Source organism: Ostrea edulis, chromosome 2, assembly GCF_947568905.1.
Source record: "Ostrea edulis chromosome 2, xbOstEdul1.1, whole genome shotgun sequence".
Taxonomy (NCBI): domain Eukaryota; kingdom Metazoa; phylum Mollusca; class Bivalvia; order Ostreida; family Ostreidae; genus Ostrea; species Ostrea edulis.
Genome location: NC_079165.1, coordinates 29,678,318 through 29,700,041, shown reverse-complemented (window position 1 = coordinate 29,700,041; position 21,724 = coordinate 29,678,318). Strand labels below are relative to the sequence as shown.

The 21,724-nt window shown below is 36.9% G+C and overlaps 1 protein-coding gene across 1 annotated transcript; it reads right to left on the bottom strand.

The window, feature by feature from the left end:
- Positions 1-399: 399 nt before the first annotated feature.
- Positions 400-20,583, bottom strand: LOC125679863 (angiopoietin-2-like). The gene is made up of 3 exons (XM_056153710.1): positions 19,627-20,583; positions 8,908-9,001; positions 400-1,144 (listed from the first exon to the last, which is right to left on the bottom strand). Exons 1-3 carry the CDS (start codon positions 20,023-20,025, stop codon positions 597-599), a joined length of 1,041 nt encoding a protein of 346 aa, XP_056009685.1. The 5' UTR covers positions 20,026-20,583; the 3' UTR covers positions 400-596.
- Between the last annotated feature and the right edge of the window lie 1,141 nt (positions 20,584-21,724).

Genomic DNA, 21,724 nt, shown 5'->3' with positions numbered 1-21,724 from the left:
AGCTAACGTAGTGTAGAAATACTGCTGGTTTTAATCGATTGGTAATGAATTCATTGTCCTGAAGAAGGGACCGGTCGTCCGATGATTTTCATTGTTCGTGTTGTTGGGTCAGTTGCGTGCTGTGTGTGCGTGTGGTTGTGTGTGTTAATACAAGATCAAGAGGAAGAGAAATCATGTAATAACTTGAACATGTACATAATTGACTACTTTCAACTTAAGTAACACTACAATGGTTTGAAATTTCTCAATACTATTTCGGTAAAATTCTTCTCTTTGGATTTTGCTTTCATCGGTCGTGTGTGTGTGTGTGTGTGTGTGTGTATATATATATATATATATATATATATATATATATATATATATATATATATATCCTTTAACACTTGGCTCACACAGATGACTCCTTTGACATCAAAATAGTCGTATCCTCGTGTAAAGACTCCAGACATCAAAATAGTCCTGTCCTTGTGTAAAGACTCCAGACATCAAAATATGCCTATCCTTGTGTAAAGACTCCAGACAACAAAATATTCCTATCCTTGTGTAAAGACTCCAGACATCAAAATAGTCCTATCCTTGTGTAAAGACTCCTGACATCAAAATAGTCCTATCCTTGTTGTGGTAGCTCCACTATATATTCCATACGTCACTGGATAAGGCCCATTTGGACTTCCGGAGGAACATGTTGATCCGAACCACCAACCACAACCGAGTGTCTGGGCGCATGCGCTCACAGTGTCGTATGCTTGGAATGGCTGATTGTTGGCCAGTGGGTAGCCTATCATGTTAACTGACGAATATTGCACTGCATATTTGGATGTTGAATCCAAAACAACGAAATTGAAATAAGTTACCATGGTTTGACTGCCCATAGCATTCTTTAAAGTGAATCCAGCTTTAAACGATCGTAAGTTGCTCACTATATGTGCATATTTGTTCCCGAGCCAATAATCTCCATTCGCATCACCGAAACCATTCTCGTATTCGGCATAACTTCGATTAAAGTTAACATTTCCAAATTCACGTACTTGGAGATATGTTACATCAAAGTCGAAATTGCACCAAACCTTCTTCGCAACATCGAATCCATTCGGTTTTATCCAAGCTATTCCTAATCCCATAACACCAGTTGCATCTTTACATTCTATATGAAAGAAAAAACATACGAGATGGTTTAACAAGAGCAACGCCAACGTGGCATAATACGCCCGTAGATTTTGCTCAAGGAAAACATATTTCAGTGGGATTCATATTTTAGTGAAGTTAGCACTGTCCTCTGTGAGCTAATTCATTATTATGCTTGTAGAAATGGATATCAAGATATAAAGAGGGATAGCCTTAGAATGCGCTACTTCATAAATATGCTAACGGTTTGGTTTGTATCCTGCCCACAAGGTTTTCCTAATAAGTGATATTGCGACCTTGACTTTTGACTTCTGACCTTGAAAAACAATAGGCACCTTCCTCTCATCATGATGATCAAATATACCAAGTTATAATATCCTGGAGCTTACGGTTCGGTTTGTATCCTGCCCACAAGGTTTTCCTAATAAGTGATACTACGACCTTGACCTTGAAAAACAATAGGCATCTTCCTCTCACCATGGTGATCAAATATACCAAGTTATAATATCCTGGAGCTTCCGGTTCGGTTTGTATCCTGCCTACAAGGTTTTCCTAAAAAGTGATACTACGACCTAGACCTTTGACCTTGAAAAACAATAGGCATCTTCCTCTCATCAAGGTGATCAAATATACCAAGTTATAATATCCTGGAGCTTACGGTTCGGTTTGTATCCTGCCCACAAGGTTTTCCTAAGAAGTGATACTACGACCTTGACCATTGACCTTGAAAAACAATAGGCATCTTCCTCTCATCATGGTGATCAAATATACCAAGTTATAATATCCTGGAGCTTACGGTTCGGTTTGTATCCTGCCCACAAGGTTTTCCTAATAAGTGATACTACGACCTTGACCTTGAAAAACAATAGGCGTCTTCCTTTCATCATGGTGATCAAATGTACCAAGTTGTAAAGTCCTAGGGCTTATGGTTCAGTCTGTATCCTGCCCACAAGGTCCGGACAGACAGACAGACGGACGACGCCATACCATAATACGTCCCGTCTTCGACGGGCGTACAAAAACTCAGGAAGACCCAGTTACTTAACTAAATTGAGAAAATTACGAAAATATTTTCGTACGAAAACAGTTTACGATTATCAAAGTATTAGTTCCACAACGATACACAGCACGCGCTATTTCCCTATGTATTCTACAATAGGCTAAGCTCAATGTATGTCGTAGATGAGCTAGGGTCGACAGCGATTTAAAGGGACTGGATACGATTTGAGCTTTAAACAAAAATCAAAGAAGTAGGTACAGTTTCTAAAGTCATCTGGCCCAAAATATCGATGATTTCACTTGGAGCTCAAATCCTGGCGTTCAATTAAGGAATAGATTAGCAAACCCAAAATTCGCTCAGTTTGATCAGCAAAATGATTTGTGTAATATGACGAGAGCTTGAAGTTGGCATAAAATTGCAAAAATGCCATTTTCAATGAAAATATCCACAAATTCAGGTGGTTTTGCATTCAGAAAACATACAGCGCATGCGTCGAGCAAATTCATATTGAAGCATGTTTTTCATCTCAAAATAATACACAATATATATAATTTTCATTTTGCTCGACAAATGCGCACATCTTTTCCTGAGCAGTAATTTGTATGACATTTAACAGTTTTCAGGCTTATTTTGAGAAAAAGGCGGGGAATGTCTTATTCATGATGTCATAATGCTATCCATTTAGGACTATCATTCTGATTTTGTTGACATAGTATACCTGGCATTTATTTTACTTTCTTAAAACGCTGATTAAGGTTAATTCCAGACACATTTTATAGAGAGAAAATTTTTGGGCCTTTTAATGTATACAACCGTACCTTGTTCTTTTATTTTTTTATTTATAATGTTTAGAATGCTTAACTAAGGTATTACTAATGATCAGCAAAAATTTGAAGGTCGGTAGTAAAGGTACATGGGAGATACAGAGGTCACAAGTCCTTGTTATGTAAACAAGGCTTGTGCCATGTTTTTGTTTACGTAGGTTAGATAAACTAGTAAGATTCGTTTAAGGCAGATTCTTATGCCCCCGAGATCGAAGATTGGGGGCATATTGTTTTTGTCCTGTTTGTCATTCTGTCTGAAACTTTAACCTTGCTAATAACTTTTGAACAGTAAGTGATAGAGCTTTGATATTTCACATGAGTATTCCTTGTGACAAGACCTTTCCGTTGGTACTAAACCTTTTGACCTCGACATTTGACCTACTTTAAAAAAAATTGTCATAACTTCTAAAGGGTAAATATTAGAGCCTTCATATTGCATATGAGCATTTCTTGTGACAAAATCTTTCTACTGGTACCAAGATATTTGTCCTTGTAACCTTGGCCATCTTCGGAATTGGCCATTATCGGGGCATTTGTGTTTCACAAACACAATTGTTTCAATTCATAAGCGCATTCTAAACACAATCAAATATTTTCCAGCGTTTGGCACATCTCATTGTGTTTTAAACACGCTATTTTCTTTTAAAAAGTGTAATGTAAACAAAAACATGGCACGAGCCGTATCTGGGTCGCTTATTTTACAAAACATCAACTCCTGACTCTAACTGCCATTTTGAGAAACGCACTAAAGACCCGAAATATCTAAAACTTTAAAAAGGGGGGAAATGGGTAAAAATAATCTAAATAAAATAAAATAAACAAAAAAAAAAAAAAAAATTAAGAAAGCCAAAAATAATGTTCGATTTCCTTCTCTAGGTGCAATATCACAAGAATAATGTTTTGATCAATTCGATATTTTTAGTAGTAGATCGGGTATTTAGTGCTTTCATTAAAATGGCAGATCTTGTCAGCAGTTGATGCTGTTGAGGAAAAATAAGTCTTGTAACGTTTACACGAAGAACATTATTAAAGTATGAGGAAGTAAGTAGTGTATAATTGATGTGAAATTTTAATTGACAGGTCCGAAATCTTCCACACTAGTCTGAATTTCGCTGCTGTCATAGGCGAGAAACGACTCTGACCTGGACCGGTAAATGTCCTAGTAAAAATAAACAAGTGCAATCGAGAGAACGATGACGTATATCTTTGTTATTTTAAGAACCTATGACTTGAAATTTGGCATGCAAGTAGTCATATAACATTAATCTATGCAAGGCAAACGTCAAATTACGTATACCATACCTAGTTTAAGATTTTTTAGACATTTGAAGCGAGTGGTTTTTTTTTTTTATCTGGGTCAGAGTTAGACCCCTTTCTATATTTATGGTATCACAGAGCTCGGGCTCAAAACGGGCTTAGCCCCTGTGGCTTATACTCTTTATGACACTATGTCACAAGATGGCAATTTAAATGTTTTGTGGAATTAGGTGTATCGATCACTTTGTTTGACTAACTGACATCGTAGTTCAGTGGTTAAAGTATTGGGTTGGTGAACCGCAGATCTTGAGTTGAAATAGTTTGTTTGAAAATCATATTTTTATCCAAATTTGCATATTTCTGCTTTTTTTGACGTTTATACTTATTATATATCATCATATCTTTTATAATTAAAGCAATTCGTACTGGTTTAAGAAACGATTTCAGGGTGAAGTGAGCCACCTTAAGGTTCGAATCTCAACCATTCTAAAAATATATGAGCAATTAAAAGTGATGGGGGTTGGGACGATCTTGGTTCATCAGATTACTCTTGATATGTGTAGCAGGAATATATATGGTTTAGTGGTCAGGACCTCAATTTCTAAAATATATTTCAAAAATCATAAAATAGGGTTTCTGATGACTCCAAGGCACATGCCCAACAGATGCATCTTGCCATGTGCAACAATAATATATATGGTATAAGGGATGCTTACTCCTCCTAGGCATCTGATCTCACCTCTGGTGTGTTCAGGGATCCGTGTTTGCCCAACTATTTATTTTGTATTGCTTGTAGGAGTTATGAGATTGATCACTGTTCGTTATCTTCACCTTTCTTTTTATGGTAACTGTTGTGGATTACAAATACAATATAGCGTATATTTAAAGGCAACCATTCCCGTCTTACGACAGCCGAGCACTAGTTTAGTACTGTAAACACACGGCATGTATATATCGTTATGAAGTGGAATGATCAGCTATTGGTATTTTATTGGTTTCTTTAATTTTGTTTTATATTCTTTTTATCGTATCTACAATCTTCAGAAGTTGACGGTGATACATTATACCTTTTTAAATCAAATTAGAGTTCGCATCAGAGAATCAGAAAGTGACTCGAAGCGAAAAATGTGATATCGATATAATTCTAACGAAACTTTTATCTTCTTAATCCCCTACCTCGAAATTATATTTCAAATCAAGATATAATTCTTAGAAATATTAACATTAACGATTGATGTGTGTAGATTTCCGGAATAATGGTCTTTTTACATATATTTTTGCATATTTTTTTTTTAGACTGGCACCTATCACTTTTGTAAATGAAATATTGAGATTTTTCCCCATGTAATTCATTGTACATTGTCGGTCCGGTCGCGTGTGTTAGTAAGAAGCTAATCATTTCAAAATGTATCTCTATCTTACATACACATGCACAGTAAGAATTTGATTTTTAAAGAAATTAAAATACAATTACTTATGATTTCTGTTGAAATAAAGCTATTATTTTCTTGGTCGCCTATGACTATGTAAGGTGAAGATAACGAACAATTATTCGGTGTGGTTAAGGGAGAGATTATTATTTTGATTAGTAATTTCAAATCATTTATTCGAATTTTTTAAATGAATTACTTAAAGAATCACAGTCTACGTTTTTGGGTATGTATGGCGATTAATTACAACGGAAAACGTGACCAAAAATATTTTTAAAATCGTAGGTCAAATTTAAAGACCCAACTTTAAGTTAACGCCCCCAAATTTTACCTGTGTTGCGATCAATGATAACCCGCTGGTCAATCAAACTTTTAACAATAGAGCTTAGGTTGATTGACGTTTGCAGAGACCATGGTCTACAGCTACCTGAGAAAGATGTTTTGATAACAATCATGGCTAATGATGACCATCAGTCTTCAGATCTTGAGGAAAGCCCCAGTATACCTGAGTTTTGATAGCATTGACTCGCACCTAGAATATTTTAATTTCTAACGTCCCCTATAGACAATGCAATTTATCATCGTATTTTCTCTCTCCATCTTTATACATGTATTATAGATTAAACAATCAGAAATCAAACAATAATAATAAAAAAAAATAACCAAACAAACATAAGTTATTGGAATATTTTCTATTAATGATTTATTGTGGCTTTATATTTATAAAAACATGAACAATTCTTTATTGGCGCAGCACATCAACATGTATAATGGTTATATTGCCCATGCGTTACAGTAGTTAAAAAAATTCTTCTGTTTGAGATACCACATGGATTATAAATTACACAATCAGAAATCAAACAATAGTAAAAAAGCATAAATAAGTTATTGAGATATTTCTATTTATAATTTATCACGGCTTTATATTTAGAGAGAGAGAGAGAGTTACTGAGATATTTCTATTCATAATTTATCACGGCTTTATATTTATATATAGAGAGAGAGTTATTGAGATATTTCTATTTATATAGATAAGAGAGAGAGAGAGAGAGAGAGAGAGAGAGAGAGAGAGAGAGAGAGAGAGAGAGTTATTGAGCTATTTATAATTTATCACAGTTTTATATTTATAGAGAGAGAGAGAGAAATGTGTAAAACTGTAGCAATAATATAGATGAAATAATATGGCATGGCAATAGTGTTGCATACGTATGACAATAATTACTCATTTAGTCAATGATTGAGAGTAAGGGAGAGAGAGAGAGAGAAAGGGGGAGGGGGTAGACAAGCTATGTGTCAGCTTCTGTTTGGGATACCATCGTTACACAAACACTACGTCCACAGAAACCCTAAAGAGAGAGAGGGGAGGGGGGGGGGGTAGACTTCGTGTCAGCTTCTGTTTGGGATACCACCATTACGCAAACACTACACTACAGAAACCATACAGACGGCCCATATTGAGGGGTATCTTGATCATTCTTCGTTTGGTTGTACATGTACACAGATCTACTTGGATTTATTCATTCTCTCGAAACATGGATATTTTACCTACTACACCCACGACACCGCGAACTCCCAGGACACCAGGAAGTGCCCGGAAATGCCGGGTAATATTATATTTAGGAAATTATTTATATACGATATATAACAATTTAATTAGAAGTTTTAAAAAGCAAAGGTTTAGAAATGGGCTAAACCTGGTTTGTCATTTGCAATACATAAATATGACCAAGTTTGAAGGTTTACAGGAAATAGAAATGCGGTATGCATGTAGGTAGAAATTTTAATTTTTTGTTGTTGCACAAATCAAGACACTAAGCATAATTTGTAATAACCTGAGAAATTTCCTGTGTATATCATAAAAATATACACAACAACCGATCTCTTGGCCAGGTAAATAACATTGACCATGGATAAGCTCCGCCCACATTCAGTGATCCGTGGAGCAACCGTACGGTGTTTTTTTTGGGTCTTTAAGCCTATAATAATAGTAGAACATTTTGAACATTTCAGAAATCTAGGAATATGTAGGGTTGACTTAAGGAAGCACTGTCTAGTTTGTTGAGTATATAAGGTAATTAACAATAATGGGCAAACGGTGACTCAGGTTAGGTCGTCGGGTTTGCGAGGAGATTAAGTGCAATGGCGAAGCGACAGTGATTCCTTATATTTTATCTTATATGATGTAAGGCGAAGATAGCGAACAGTGATCAATATCATAACTCCTATAAGCAATACAAAATAGATAGTTGGACAAACACTGACCCCTGGATACACCAGAGATGGGATCAGCTGCCTAGGAGAAGTAAGTATCCCCTGTCGACCGGTCACACCCGCCGTGAGCCCTATATCCTGATCAGGCAAACGGAGTTATCCGTAGTCAAAATCATTGTGCCAAGAACGGTCTAACAATCGGTATGAAACACGTCAGACAGCATTTGACCCAATGGTAAGTTGTATTGACGAACAACATGTACATCGTTATAACGACCATAGAATTTGCGAAATGCTGACTTCAATCGAGACTGTTGAAACCCCTGTACCATCAACTTGTTTGTCAGTAGCTTGCTTCGATTTAAAAACTGACTTTTCGCAGAACAAGCTCTTGCGTATCGAATAAGTTGAGAGATATAAACACCATATGCAGGCGATAGTGGAATATTGCTACATAAATATGGGAAGTTGACGATGGAGAAGCTGAAATCATCCCGTTTGTCATACAGTTGAGTTGTCAGTTTGCCGTTAATGTATACTTTCAATAAAATATCTAAGTACGAAGCAGATGTGGACGACTCTGTGGTGTCTTTTATTTCGAATTCACAGGGATATATCGAATCAACATATGAATGAAAGTTATTATTGTTAATAGACAAAACGTCGTCGATATATCTAAAAGTTGAATTGAAGGCCACAGCAAGAGATTTTCTTCTTCTCACGTATAGTTTTTTTTAATAAATCTTGCTTCCTATGAATATAGAAACAGGTCAGCTAACAAAGGAGAACAATTCGTACCCATGGGAATTCCAACAGACCTGATCACCAAAGACCACGAAGATATTGTCAATAAAATTAACAAACATACTTCCCAGTAGAAATTGAAATACACTTGGCATTCCATGTCAATTTCCATAGTCTCCGCACACGTCAATCATTTGCATGCAGGTGAAAAATTGTGTATATGGGAAAATTAACACATAATCTGGATTGTTAAAATAAATATTGAAGTAATTCCTCTACAATTGAAGTTCCCTGTACCATGTATATACCAACTTACCATTGATACAAGTTTGACAGTATTGTCCGAAGCAACCAAATACACAGGAACATACGCCAGAGATCAGGGTGCCGCCATTTTCACAAGGGCTGGACTGAAATAAAGCACATGCAGTGCATAAGTATCACCAAACTAAGTACAGATAAAACGTATATCCCTTCGTGTACGCGTATCTAATTACGTGTTCATCAAGAAATCTACATTTTTAATGCTTTTTGTATTTGATATCTTTACACCGGCAATGGTGCCGTCTCCATATGAGTGAAATATTCTCGAGATAGACGTTAAACATTATACAATCAATCAATCATCTTTACAAATTGTAATGATTGGCATTTACTTGTGAATACGTTGCAGTTGTAAATAAAGCGCGCATTAATATATAACTACTTGATAAATATAGAACGTCTACTTTAAATTATTTTAACGGCTAGGAAATTCAACAGAAATGAAAATGAAATGTAAAAATTTGTAAATTTCACTTTTGAAAGTAAATTAGAGTATGAAATGCAACGCTTCACACCAGCATACTATTCATGAGGCCGAAATAAAGTATATTTACATGTGATTGTATTTCTCGACCCTACCTTTTTTTAACGATTTTATTGACAATATATATAAATAAAATAAAAATCTGCAATTTTCAAACTGGTTTTTTAAATTTCTTTTCGCGTTCGAGTTTCTCTGATTTACGTTTTGACAACTATTGATCTTCAATTTGTTTGAAAAGTACCGGTAATTTATAGAGACATGAATTCAAAGTGTATCAAAAATTTCAGATTCCAAAAACAAATTTCAATAAAATTTAAAATGTTTACCTGCCTACTCTACCTAATTTTTGGGGGAGTGAAATAGGAAAAACACCTATATTCCCTTTTTGGCCTGACATATTTGCGCTTTTTGAAGTACGCCGGTGTCGCATAATTTAATCTTCATTCCATCATGAATTTTTTAATGAAAAACTATGATACATGCATGTGGGAATGTAAACAATAATTCGCATTGGCATCAAACTATCACACTAATCCTTATTCCATTCATAATTCCGTATCACTGTTCACTGTCGGGAGTTAAGGGGGGGGGGGGGGTGTTAATCCCAAGGAGGCTCTTGCAATGCATGATCTATTACAGGGTGATTGCATAGCTCTTATCCTTAAGACGAATTTGACTTCACTTTTTTGACACAGTTTTCCCCTATAATAGCTCTAAAACTTCATTGTTATTTCGGATTTCAAACATTTCGGTTGAGCATCACTGAAGAGACATTATTTGTCGAAATGCGCATCTGGTGCATCAAAATTGGTACCGTATAAGTTTTACATTATGACCCCTGGGTCGAGGCCTCTGCTGGTGGACTGTTAGTCCCCGAGGGTCTCTACAGCCCAGTAGCTAAGTACTTCGTTACTAGCTTGAAAATACGGATGTATATTTAATTGCTGTTATAAAATTTAGAAATTCTTTTCAAAATTAAGGATTACCTCCCTCATGCATAGCTCTTATCCTTGGACGAATTTGGCTCCACTTTTTTGGCACGCTGTTTTTGGCTAAATTTTAGCTATAAAACTTCCTAGTTATTTCGGATTTCAAACATTTCGGTTGAGCATCACTGAAGAGACATTATTTGTCGAAATGCGCATCTGGTGCATCAAAATTGGTACCGTATAAGTTTTACATGTAGCATAATTTGCCCTTCTTATAATATTTTTTATCGCCACTCAAATGACAATATCAGTTAAACTCATGGATGCTCCTCGAACTGCATCTAACCAATGAACTACTTCATATGACGAAGGACTCGCACAAAGATAAATGTGTTAAAATATTGTTGAAATGAAGGTTTCTTTTTTATATAAAAGGTACATGTTGTGAAGTTGACCTTTACAAAATGACCTTGAGTGACCTTTGTCTCCAAGGCTTTTCCCTATTACTTATTTGTGTGATACATGATCAATACATGTACTTGTTCAAAAACTGTTGAAATAATTAAGGCACTTTTTCCGTGTATAAGATATATATCCTGAGCGACCTTGACCAATCCAACATAACCTTGAGGAGACCTTGGTTCAAACGATCAATTGTTGAAATGAAGCATTTTTTTCATATATACGATGTTATGTTCTATGTAACCTTGACCTTTATTCTGAAAGCGATTTGCCTATTACAAATTTTTGTGATATACATGTATGTTCAATCCTATTTCAAAAACTGTTGAAAAGAACTTTTTACTTATTAAAAGGTAAAGAGTTTTGAGTGACTTTAACCTTTCCATTAGGACCTTAGTCCAAAAGTCCCTGTCTCAAGGAATATTTGTGATCAATTATGATAAATTTCTGGTGTAAGGTTTAGGAGAAGGGAATTTTAATATAAAAAAACCTTATTGAAATAAGAACTGTTATATGTTCTGAGTGACTTGACCTTTCCAAAATGACCTTGAAAGATCTTAGTCCAAAAGTCCTTGTCTCAAGGAACATTTGTGATCCATTAGGCCTACATCAATTTCTGATGAAAGGTTTAGGAGATATGGGCTTGGACGGACGGACAGACATGGCGGTGACTATATGCTTCCCTGAATATTTTCGGGAAGCGTAAAAAGAGGGAGGGGTGAGGACCCCTTTCTAGATCCGTCTTTGTATGATTACATCTAGGTAGGCACTCTTTTTCGCTAACCTTGAATCTTTGATTTGATTGATTTCTCTTACTTAACGTCTCGCTCGAGAATTGTTCACTCATATGGAGACGTTACCAAGACCGGTGAAGGGCTTCAAATTTAGGCCTATGCTCGGCGCTTACGGCCTTGAGCAGTGTGGGTTCTTTAGCATGCCACACCTACTGTGACACGGGACATCCGTTTTTAAAGTCATCTCCGAAGACTCGTGACATTCACACCTGATGCCGAGCGTTTGGCGATGGAACTGTCACTACCTGTTTTAACGACTTAGGTCTGTTGCGGCCGGGATTCGAACCCCAGCCTTCCGCATGCGGGGCGAACGCTTTAACCTTTCGGCCACCGCGGGGGGTAACCTTGAATCTTTGAGGAGAGAGGTATCAGGAACCCATTGCTAGCGAAGATGGTTGACCTCAAGTTCCAGAAATCATTTACAGTAAACATTTTAAATGTTTAATCGTTTTATTTAGATCTGGGAAATTTCGTATTCTCTTTAGAGAAGTCGAGAGGCATAGCTTTCATCGACTTCTCTTCGCAAGCATTCATATTTTAATTCTGGAAAACGTGTAAATTCGGTGACGGTTTATGTTTCGACTCGGATGTGCCTGGATTTACGCAATAGACAAGTTGTTTTCAAACATTTAGCAGTAATGCACAAAACTGTCAAAGGAAATCAACATTTACTTGCTTTTAATCCATTTTCAAAATGTCTCCTGTCCCGGGTTTACGTTAACTGGTCTTGGGAGCTGTCACGATAGGGTCCAGTTAAGAGAAAAGCAGGCTGACGTAATCAGAGTTGTTATTTAAACCCGGGACAAGGGCATGTTGAAAATGGATTAAAAGCAAGTAAGTTTTGATTTCCTTGTGACGGTTTTGTGCATTACTGCTAAATGTTTGAAAACTTAAATAATATCTATTGCGTAAATCCAGAAACATCTCGGTGATCTGAGTCGAAACGTCGGTCGAAGCATAAACCGTCACCGACTCCGGCATGTACACGTTTTCCAGAATCAAAACATGAATGCTTGCGAAGAGAAGTCGATTCGTTAACTATATTTTTCATCCGTAAAACTATATTTGACGGTTGTAAACTATAGTTTACAAATGCTAATCCAAGTTTATCTGTCTTTAAATAAACGTTAACAATAGATTTTGCTGATAAATACAGATTCACATCTGTAAACTATAATTCACATTCGTTAACTATAGTTCACATTTGTTAATCCTAGTTTCACAAATTGTGATACTATATTTATCAGATAAACTATGACTTGTAAACCGTAGTTTACAATCGTGAAACCGCATTTATCAGATAAACTATGTTTTACGATCGCTAATGATTGTTTTCATTGTTAATTATAGTTTACGCTTGTGAAAAATAGATTATCTGTTAACTATGGTTTACAGATGTGAAATATAGATTAACATCGTTAACTATTACGGTCCGTAAACTATAATTTACAGTCGATAAACCTAGTTTATTAACTGTGAAACTGTGTTTAGCTCATTTTTGTGAATTTGGCGTGCCATAGAAGTCGATGAAGGCTATGCATCTCGACTTCTCTAGAAGTAGGAAATTTCGATGATCTTCTTTAGATGCAACACTGTAATATTATGATTTATAAACAGTGGCGAAATTAAAGGGGGGGGGGGGTGTCGGTAAAGCTAGCTACGTGAAACTGGCTACTTGAACAAAGAAAATTTGGCTACTGTAGTAGTCAACGACTTGATTCTGGAAAAGTTAGCTACTAGCTGTCAGCTACAAGTACCGTAACCAACTATTAGACAGATATAAGGTAGCTGATTTTCTTGTATTACAAGCAGCTACTTAGTTAAGGAGAGCTTGAAATCCATAAGGATGTTTGCTTAAAATGTGCAGGTTTGCTTTTCTTGTGAGGATTGATGGTATATTGAGATATAAAAATCACTCCTCATTGTGGGTATTAGTCAGCATTATTTTTCTTTCTTTGATGCAAACACTCAGCTACTTGGTATTTTCAAAGGAAATTTGAAAGTGAAGGGTTTTTTTCTTCCAATAAAATTTATAAATAGCTGAAGTCATTAGACATGATATCTGAAAATTGATGGCATATTGAAATGTTAATATAACCCCGAATTAATTATTTCGTTCTTCTATCTTGAAAACTATAAGTAAATTCACCCCTCTTCATGTATCTTACCCTGAATTGAATATTTCTATATCGTAAATACCTTCTACTCTCAACATGTACCTGTCGCGGTAGCTCAGTGGTAGAGCGTTTGCTTCGGGAGTTCGAGCCCCGCTCGTGCCATGGCCGCGTCAAACATGAGTAGTGAGTGCTCCTTCACCAAGCGTTCGACATCTAGAAGCGAGAGTCACAGGTCCTTTTGATATGCCTTTAAAAACGGAGGTCCCGCGTCGCGGCAGGCGTTGACACGATAAAGATTCCTCGCTGCGACAGCCCTGAGCGCAAAGCATAGGTCTAAATCTCTGGTGCTTCACCTACAGCTGGTGACGTCTCAATTTGAGTGGAAATTCTCGACAGAACGTAAAACAACCAACCAATACGCAGAGCAATGGTTAAGTAAGTAGCAAAGTCAAGCATGAAGTTTGGAATTTCAAAGCATTTTCTGATACGGAAAGACTCCTCCGATAACTAATTATATTCAAACTCAGTAACTTTTTCGTGAGCAAATGAATGAATAATTTATATAACGTTATATTTTCCTAGTTGAATCTCAGCAAAACACGGAATTATTCGATTGTATTGATTATATCTTGTTAAACGTCCCTCTCGAGAATTTTTCACTCATATTGAAACATCACCAAGACCGGTGAAGGACTTCAAATCTAGGCCTATGCTCGGCTCATACGGCCGTTGAACAGTGAGGGTTCTTTAACGTGCTTCACCTACTGTGACACGGACGTCTGTTTTTAAGGTCATCTCGGAGGACCCGTGACATTCACACCTGATGCCCAGCGTTTGGCTATGGAACTGTCCCTACCTGTTTTAACGACTGTCGCGGCCGGGATTCGAACCCCGACCTTCCGCATGTAGGGCGAACGCTCTACCTCTAGACATTCGATATTCCACTGATCTTATTACAGACTCGGGTATTTATACCGGTAGCTTCACGTGTGTCGTGAACGAAAGGACCATCTGGAGTCACAGGACAGGACAGGAAAGAAACAATACCAAAATGAAAATTATTATGTACATGAAAAAGTGAAAATTACTAACCATAGCATATCATACTAAACATAGTCAAATGAATCTAATTCTTTTTTGCACTTTACATGGACTTCAGATGATTGTTGACACCAAAGAAACTGCATGCCATCAGTATTATACTACAATTATCTTAAAATTACAAATCCCATCTCCAGAGATATCTGATGTAATTATAAAATGTTAATATTGGAAAACAAAAAGCAATTATGATATTACTATGAACGGTCGCATGTACAATATTTAAACTAATGCATGCATTTTATTAGAACTTAAAAAAAAGGTAATGAATATTTCATAAGTATTTTGCGAGTTTCGATATGAAGTTCCTGAGGAAAAATGGTATTGGGTCATTATTGTAAACGAAGAAACAAATATTATAAAAGGTTTTGTTCTGTTGCATACATGTATATACAATGCACGTGTATTGTCCTTCCTTACGTAAAAAGTTAGCGCTTGATAAATTCAATTCAAACGAAATTGTTGATTTATAGGTTGATTAACAATTCTTTGCTATGTAAAATTGTGAGCTATGCATCTCTGTTGCACCTCGACATTCAAATTTTAGCTGACCATTACAAATAACTTAGTTAAGCATTCTAAACATTAACACTTGAAAAAAAGATTTGAATTTTTCAGCTAAAAACGTGTCCATGCCCCTTTAAGCTGTTTTATATTAATAAAAAGGAATCGCATCCATTTCCGTAGTTTAGCTGACAAAACTGAATAGTAAGACATCGAATAGAAGTAGTGATGTTCTGGCGGACTAGTATCCTGTTACAGGGTGTGCATGGGACTGGGTGGGTTTTGTGCATTTGTTTGTATGGGACTGGGTGGGTTTTGTGCATTTGTTTGTATTGGACTGGGTGGGTTTTGTGCATTTGTTTGTATGGGACTGGGTGGGTTTTGTGCATTTGTTTGTATGGGACTGGGTGGGCTTTTTGCATTTGCTTGTATGGTGCTGGGTGGGTTTTTTGCATTTGTTTGTATGGGTCTGGGTTGGATTTTCCCCTTCACGATAGGTTACGCGAATAGTACATTAAAATTAAATGAATTTTTGTAATTTGTACTATTTCTTTATCAAAGGCTTGATGACAGGCAACAAGAGTGTTGGTTATGGTGCATACTTAAGGCTCTGTTAACTTTAAGATCTATAGGAATGGAATGAAATTGACTTAATCTTGTTGGAAATGAACTGTGTTCATATGCTCTTGTAATCATGAATAATTTATAAGATTCCATTAATTCCGTTTGAAATTCACGGTTTTTTGTGTAGTAGTATATATATATATATATATATATATATATATATATATATATATATATATATTATATATATATATATATATATATATATATATATATTATATATATATATATATATATATATATATATATATATATATATATATATATATATATATATATAAAAAGCAAACTGGCACTTAAACTAAACTACAAAAGCTGAGAACAAATAGAATGTCTACATATTGAAATTATCGAGTGTAATATGGGTCGTTGGTTGTATATTGTTTAACGTCCCTCTTGAGAATTTTTTCAATAAACGTCTGTTCTGAACGATTGATTACATATTGCTCGGAAATATTTCACTCAAATGGGGACGTCACCATTGCCGGTGAAGGGCCGCAAAATTTAGGGCTATGCCACAGACACTTGTTTCTGTAAATAACTTACGACCTCTGTATACTACTGATAACAGAGGTCGTAAGTTATTTACAGAAACAAGTACCTGTGGGCTATGTCCAGCACTTATGGCCTCTGAGTAGGGAGGGATCTTTATCGTGACACGGGGCTTCTGTTTTAGAGGTCTCATCCGAAGGACCGTCCCATTTAGTCGCCTCTTACGACAAGCAAGGGGTACTGAGGACCTATTCTAACCCGGATCCCCAGACTGACACACACACACACACACACATATATATATATATATATATATATATACACACACACACACACACACACAAGGGCGGATCCAGGAATTGCAGTTACGGGGGGCGCCACTTTATGAGGCAGGGGGGTCTGGATTTTACATATTTTATAGGGCTTGAAATATGTCTCCTATTTAGTCATTTGTACTATTTTCTATCATTTTTTATAAGGTTAAAATAGTAAAATGACGCAAATTTTAAGGGGTTTGGGAAAAAAATTAAGTTCTCCCAATAAAGTAATTCAAGAAATCAAGAGATTTTGTCATTTATTTCTCCGGGAGTGGAAGAAATTATTGCTTTTTTTTTTTTTTATCGTTTAGTACATTTTTCTAAACAAGATACCAGGATTTACGCGTGCCTCTCTTAAATCCGCCACTGATATATGATTGATTGATTGAATATTGTTCAACGCCCCTCTCCAGAATATTTCACTCATATGGAGACGTCATCACTGCCGGTGAAGGGCTGCAAAATTTAGGCCTATGCTCGGCGCTTATGGCCTATGAGCAGGGAGGGGTCTTTATCGTGCCACATCTGCTGTGACACGGGACTTCGGTTTTTGCGGTCTCATCCGAAGGACCGCCCCATTTAAGGCCGTAAGCGCCGAGCACAGACCTAAATTTTGCAGCCCTTCACCGGCAATGGTGATGTCTCTATATGAGTGAAAAACTCTAGAGTGGGACTTTAAACAACATACAACCGATTGGCGTTGCTAAAACGCGGAACGGAAAATGAAACGGAAGACGGAATGGAACGGAAAATATTGTATGGAATAATGATATAAGGAGGTCATCATTTTGCAAAATAAAAGATTTATCATGAACAAGGGAAGCAAAAATTACAGAGAGAGCGGGAAGTCATCCACAGAATCCACTTTTTCATATACTTCATAATAATGAATATGTATTTTAAGTTGATTAACTTACCTTGTAATATAATTTTAAAAAATCATACTGAAAAAGACTTGAAACTTTGAAAATTTACATCCACTGAAAAAAAAAGAATACCCCCCCCCCCCAAAAAAAAAATATTGTAAAAGATGAAAAAAAAAATCGAATTTGCTTTTATTCGTAATTTAGTTCTACATATAATATATGTATGAATTTATGTATCACATCAAATTTTAAAGCGAACGAGTCCGGTGTGTATAAAAGGTTTGCCTCATTTGGGATGAATTTATGTGAAAGTTCGTACATTTACCGATATCCTGCGGATTAGTGTCGAACCAGAGGAGATGCAGCGGGAACGAAAGATTGAAACAGAACCAATGAAAACTAAGGTGAAGTTTACGATCCATAGTATGAGGAATTAACAGATATGAAATAGCTAAAAGGCTAACAGACAATTCAATTTATGCTTGAATGGAATTTAAAGTTCACCTCATTATCAATCTAAATATGAAGATACAAGTACATGTATTTGATTTAAAAATAAACTGCTAGAAGTCCTGGATTGGAGTGCTGATGTCACTCTGTTAGGTAAAAAATAATATACAGTGTATCAAACACAAGATGTATAACTTATTGACTTAATAAGATCATGAATTGTCGTTGTTATAAACATACTATATTCCCTGTTGTAAGTACACACATACAGAGGGGGGGGGGCGGCATTTAAAACACGTGTGTTCTTTCAATTCTCTATCCATAGGTGTCGCTACTCGCTAACACATCTGTCAATGCCGACATTTCAAAATTCTTGTAAAACGCTTTGTAAATTCTTGTACAAACGTTTAACTTCCCTTTATCAATTTATGATGCAGAATTTAAAGATAAAATTGTTTTACCGCTGGTAAACAAATTCCCAAAATTTCGATATTCGTCATAATAAAGTATTTTTCTCCGATATTTGGTGTTATCTTGGCTACATTAATCATTCTAATTCTTAAATTCTTTTCCGTTCCGTCCTCCGTTCCCCGTTTTAGCAACGCCCATGGGCGATTGGGTATAATCTAGTTTTTGTAAGAATTTCAGAAACTAATGGAGTATACTCAATCAGCTTTGTAATATTCTTATTATAGGCCTATATTTTGTGCGCTCGCTTCTTAACCGGAACGTCGTGAGTTCGAGCCTCACTCGTGCCATGACTGATCTCTCTCTTTCTCTCTCCACTTAACGTTAACGCAAACGCTCGGCATCAGGTGTGTTGTTGTTGTTGTTTTGCCGTTTTCCGCCACACTCAACAATTTTTCAGTTATCTGGTGGCGCCCAGTTTTTATCGGTGGAAGAGAAAACCCAGATACAATGTACCTGGAAGGAGACCACCAACCATCCGAAAGTAAACTGGGAAACTTTCTCACTTCCCGGTGCGAGCGGGATTCGAACCCGCGCCGACCAGAGATGAGAGGCCGTGTGATTTTGAGCGCGATGCTCTGGCCACGGAGGCTCTTGGCATCAGGTGTGAATGTCACGGGTCCTCGGAGATGACCTTATAAACGGATGTCTCGTGGCACGCTAAAGAGCCTTCAATGCTCAATGGCCGAGCAAAGACCTGAATGTGAAGCCATTCACCGGTCTTGGTGACGTCTCCATATGAGTGAAAATATCTTGAGAGAAGCATTAAACAAGACAAATTAATAAATCTTACAGTTAATATATAAATAAACAATATAATAATATCCAGGAGCAATAGCCAATATAAATCTCAACCCCAATGCATTAAAATTTACTGTTGTTATGGCTGTGGTTGTTGCTGGTGTTGTAGTTGTTGCACTCTCTGTTGTTGTTACTTCCGGCGTTGTTATTGCTGTTGTTGTTACTTCCGGCGTTGTTATTGCTGTTGTTGTTACTTCCGGAGATGTTATTGCTGTTGTTGTTACTTCCGGCGTTGTTATTGCTGTTGTTGTTACTTCCGGAGATGTTATTGCTGTTGTTGTTACTTCCGGCGTTGTTATTGCTGCTGTTGTTGTTACTTCCAGTGTTGTTATTGCAGTTGTTACTTCCGGTGTTGTTATTGCTGGTGTTGTCCGTCTGTAGAAGAATGAAGTCGACGTAGATGTTGATACACATTTTTTTCGCAAATCCTCTCGGAAAAAACGACACAATGTAACAGACAACGTTTTGTAAAGTTCGAACCCGAGACAACCTGTTTGGTAATGTAAACAAATGACAGCACATTGAATTCTGGATTTCACTTGCATTTCATGCAGTAGTTGTGTGGTATTGTAAACGTTCCAGTCACACTTATATAAGAAAGAGAAATCATTATTTTCTACATTTTCTTCTCCAAAGGATACAAAACAATGTGTGAAAACGGCGAGGAACAAAATGAGACGATTTCCCTCAAACTGAGTCATTTCTAAGATTTTTAAATATCATAAAAGGGAAAAGTGAACATCAAGTGGTATCCTCACCAGTTTATTTTCATCAAGTACACGTGATATTGCACGGTACATCCCGATTTTATACAGACTATTGATCTGCCCTTTCACTTCATTGCTTGATCTTTTCCTATGTACGGCTGTAGGGCGTTCTGAGCGGTCCAATGACTGATTTCCAGAGTAGCCCGTTATTTACAAAACACATTCGTTTGAAGCTGATAGGCAACTTTTAAGTTTCATAAGCAGCCATTCTATGTATTAGAACTTAAGTTTAGAGAACAACATTGTACTTGGAATATGTTATACCCAATGATTAGAATCGTATTTTGCGAAAAATTCGTTATCAAAAAGTTCTTGAGTGGAGACATTTTAAAGAATGTATAATTATGTACAAATATCATGTCTGAATCCAATACAACGGAACGCTTTTTTAAAAATTCTTTGATCAATGATGTATTCTGAAAATATTCAAAACGAGATAATTCAATTGTTAAAGTTATTTCTAAGGGCGATGGTCATTAATTTAGAAAGAGAGAAAAAGAGAGTTTACAAATTTTCATTGGAAATATACTACTCAAAATTTGATAAGGATCATAGATATTTTTCTGTTTAAAAAATTAATAACTGCATAACTGGCAATATTGTGTCCAAGTGAAATCAAAAACGTCTTCAACAAACTTGCACGTGCATTTCATGCCATGGGAAATGCGTTTCTCATCACAGTTTATGCTTTTGCTACCATTTCACGATTTTCACTCAGGCATCGGTGTCTGATTCTTTCTAAAATTTCAAACTCACTTGAGTGTTTACACTACGTTTATCAACACAATGCCCCCTCAACGTGTAAAGCGTCGCCTGACGACAGAACAACTGGGCAGATGTATTGGAATGCTTGACGTTGGCTATTCACAACGTGACGTTGGAAATGCACTAAACGTCAGTCAGAGCGTTGTAAACAGGGCCTGGAACCGACAGCAAACTTTTGGTACAGCAGCACACCGACATGGGGGTGGTCGTCAGAGGTCGACAACCCAACGCCAAGACCATTTTGTGGCTCTTCAGGCACGACGCCATCCCTTCTGGACAGCAACCAGCCTACGTAACGACCTCCTGAACGCCTCAGGGTGAATGTGTCCACTCAGACGATACGGAATCGGTTTCACAATGCAGGTCTCAACTCGAGAAGGGCATCTGTTCGAGTCCCTCTGACTGTTCGATACCGGCGAGAGCGATTGGACTGGGCTGTAGATCATGTCACTTGGACACAAAACGATTGGGTTCAAGTTCTGTTCACCGATGAGTCCAGGTATTGTTTGGACTTTACAGACAGGAGGCACCGAGTGTGGCGACGACAACGTGAACGTTTCCATGATGCGAACATCAGTGAACATGACCGTTATGGTGGTGCTTCCATCATGGTCTGGGGTGGAATCAGCAGGGATGGAAGAACAGATCTTCATGTCCTGGAGAGAGGAACAATGACGGGGGTGCGGAACCGGGATGAGATCCTCGATGTTTACGTCAGATCCTACGCTGGTGCTGTTGGCCCTGAGTTCATCCTGATGGATGATAACGCCCGTCCTCATCGCACCAGGGTGGTGGAGCAGTACCTTCAGCAGGAGACAATTGTCCATATGGACTGACCAGCGCGCTCGCAGGACTTGAACCCGATTGA

Excerpts from the sequence above, each read along its gene's own strand:
- LOC125679863 (XM_056153710.1), bottom strand. The coding sequence starts at position 20,025 with ATGACTCAGTTTGAGGGAAATCGTCTCATTTTGTTCCTCGCCGTTTTC. Across the intron at positions 9,002-19,626 it reads TGGAAGTAACAACAACAGCA|TCCAGCCCTTGTGAAAATGG; the intron begins GCAATAACAACG and ends GCTTTATTTCAG. Across the intron at positions 1,145-8,907 it reads CTGTCAAACTTGTATCAATG|AATGTAAAGATGCAACTGGT; the intron begins GTAAGTTGGTAT and ends TCTTTCATATAG.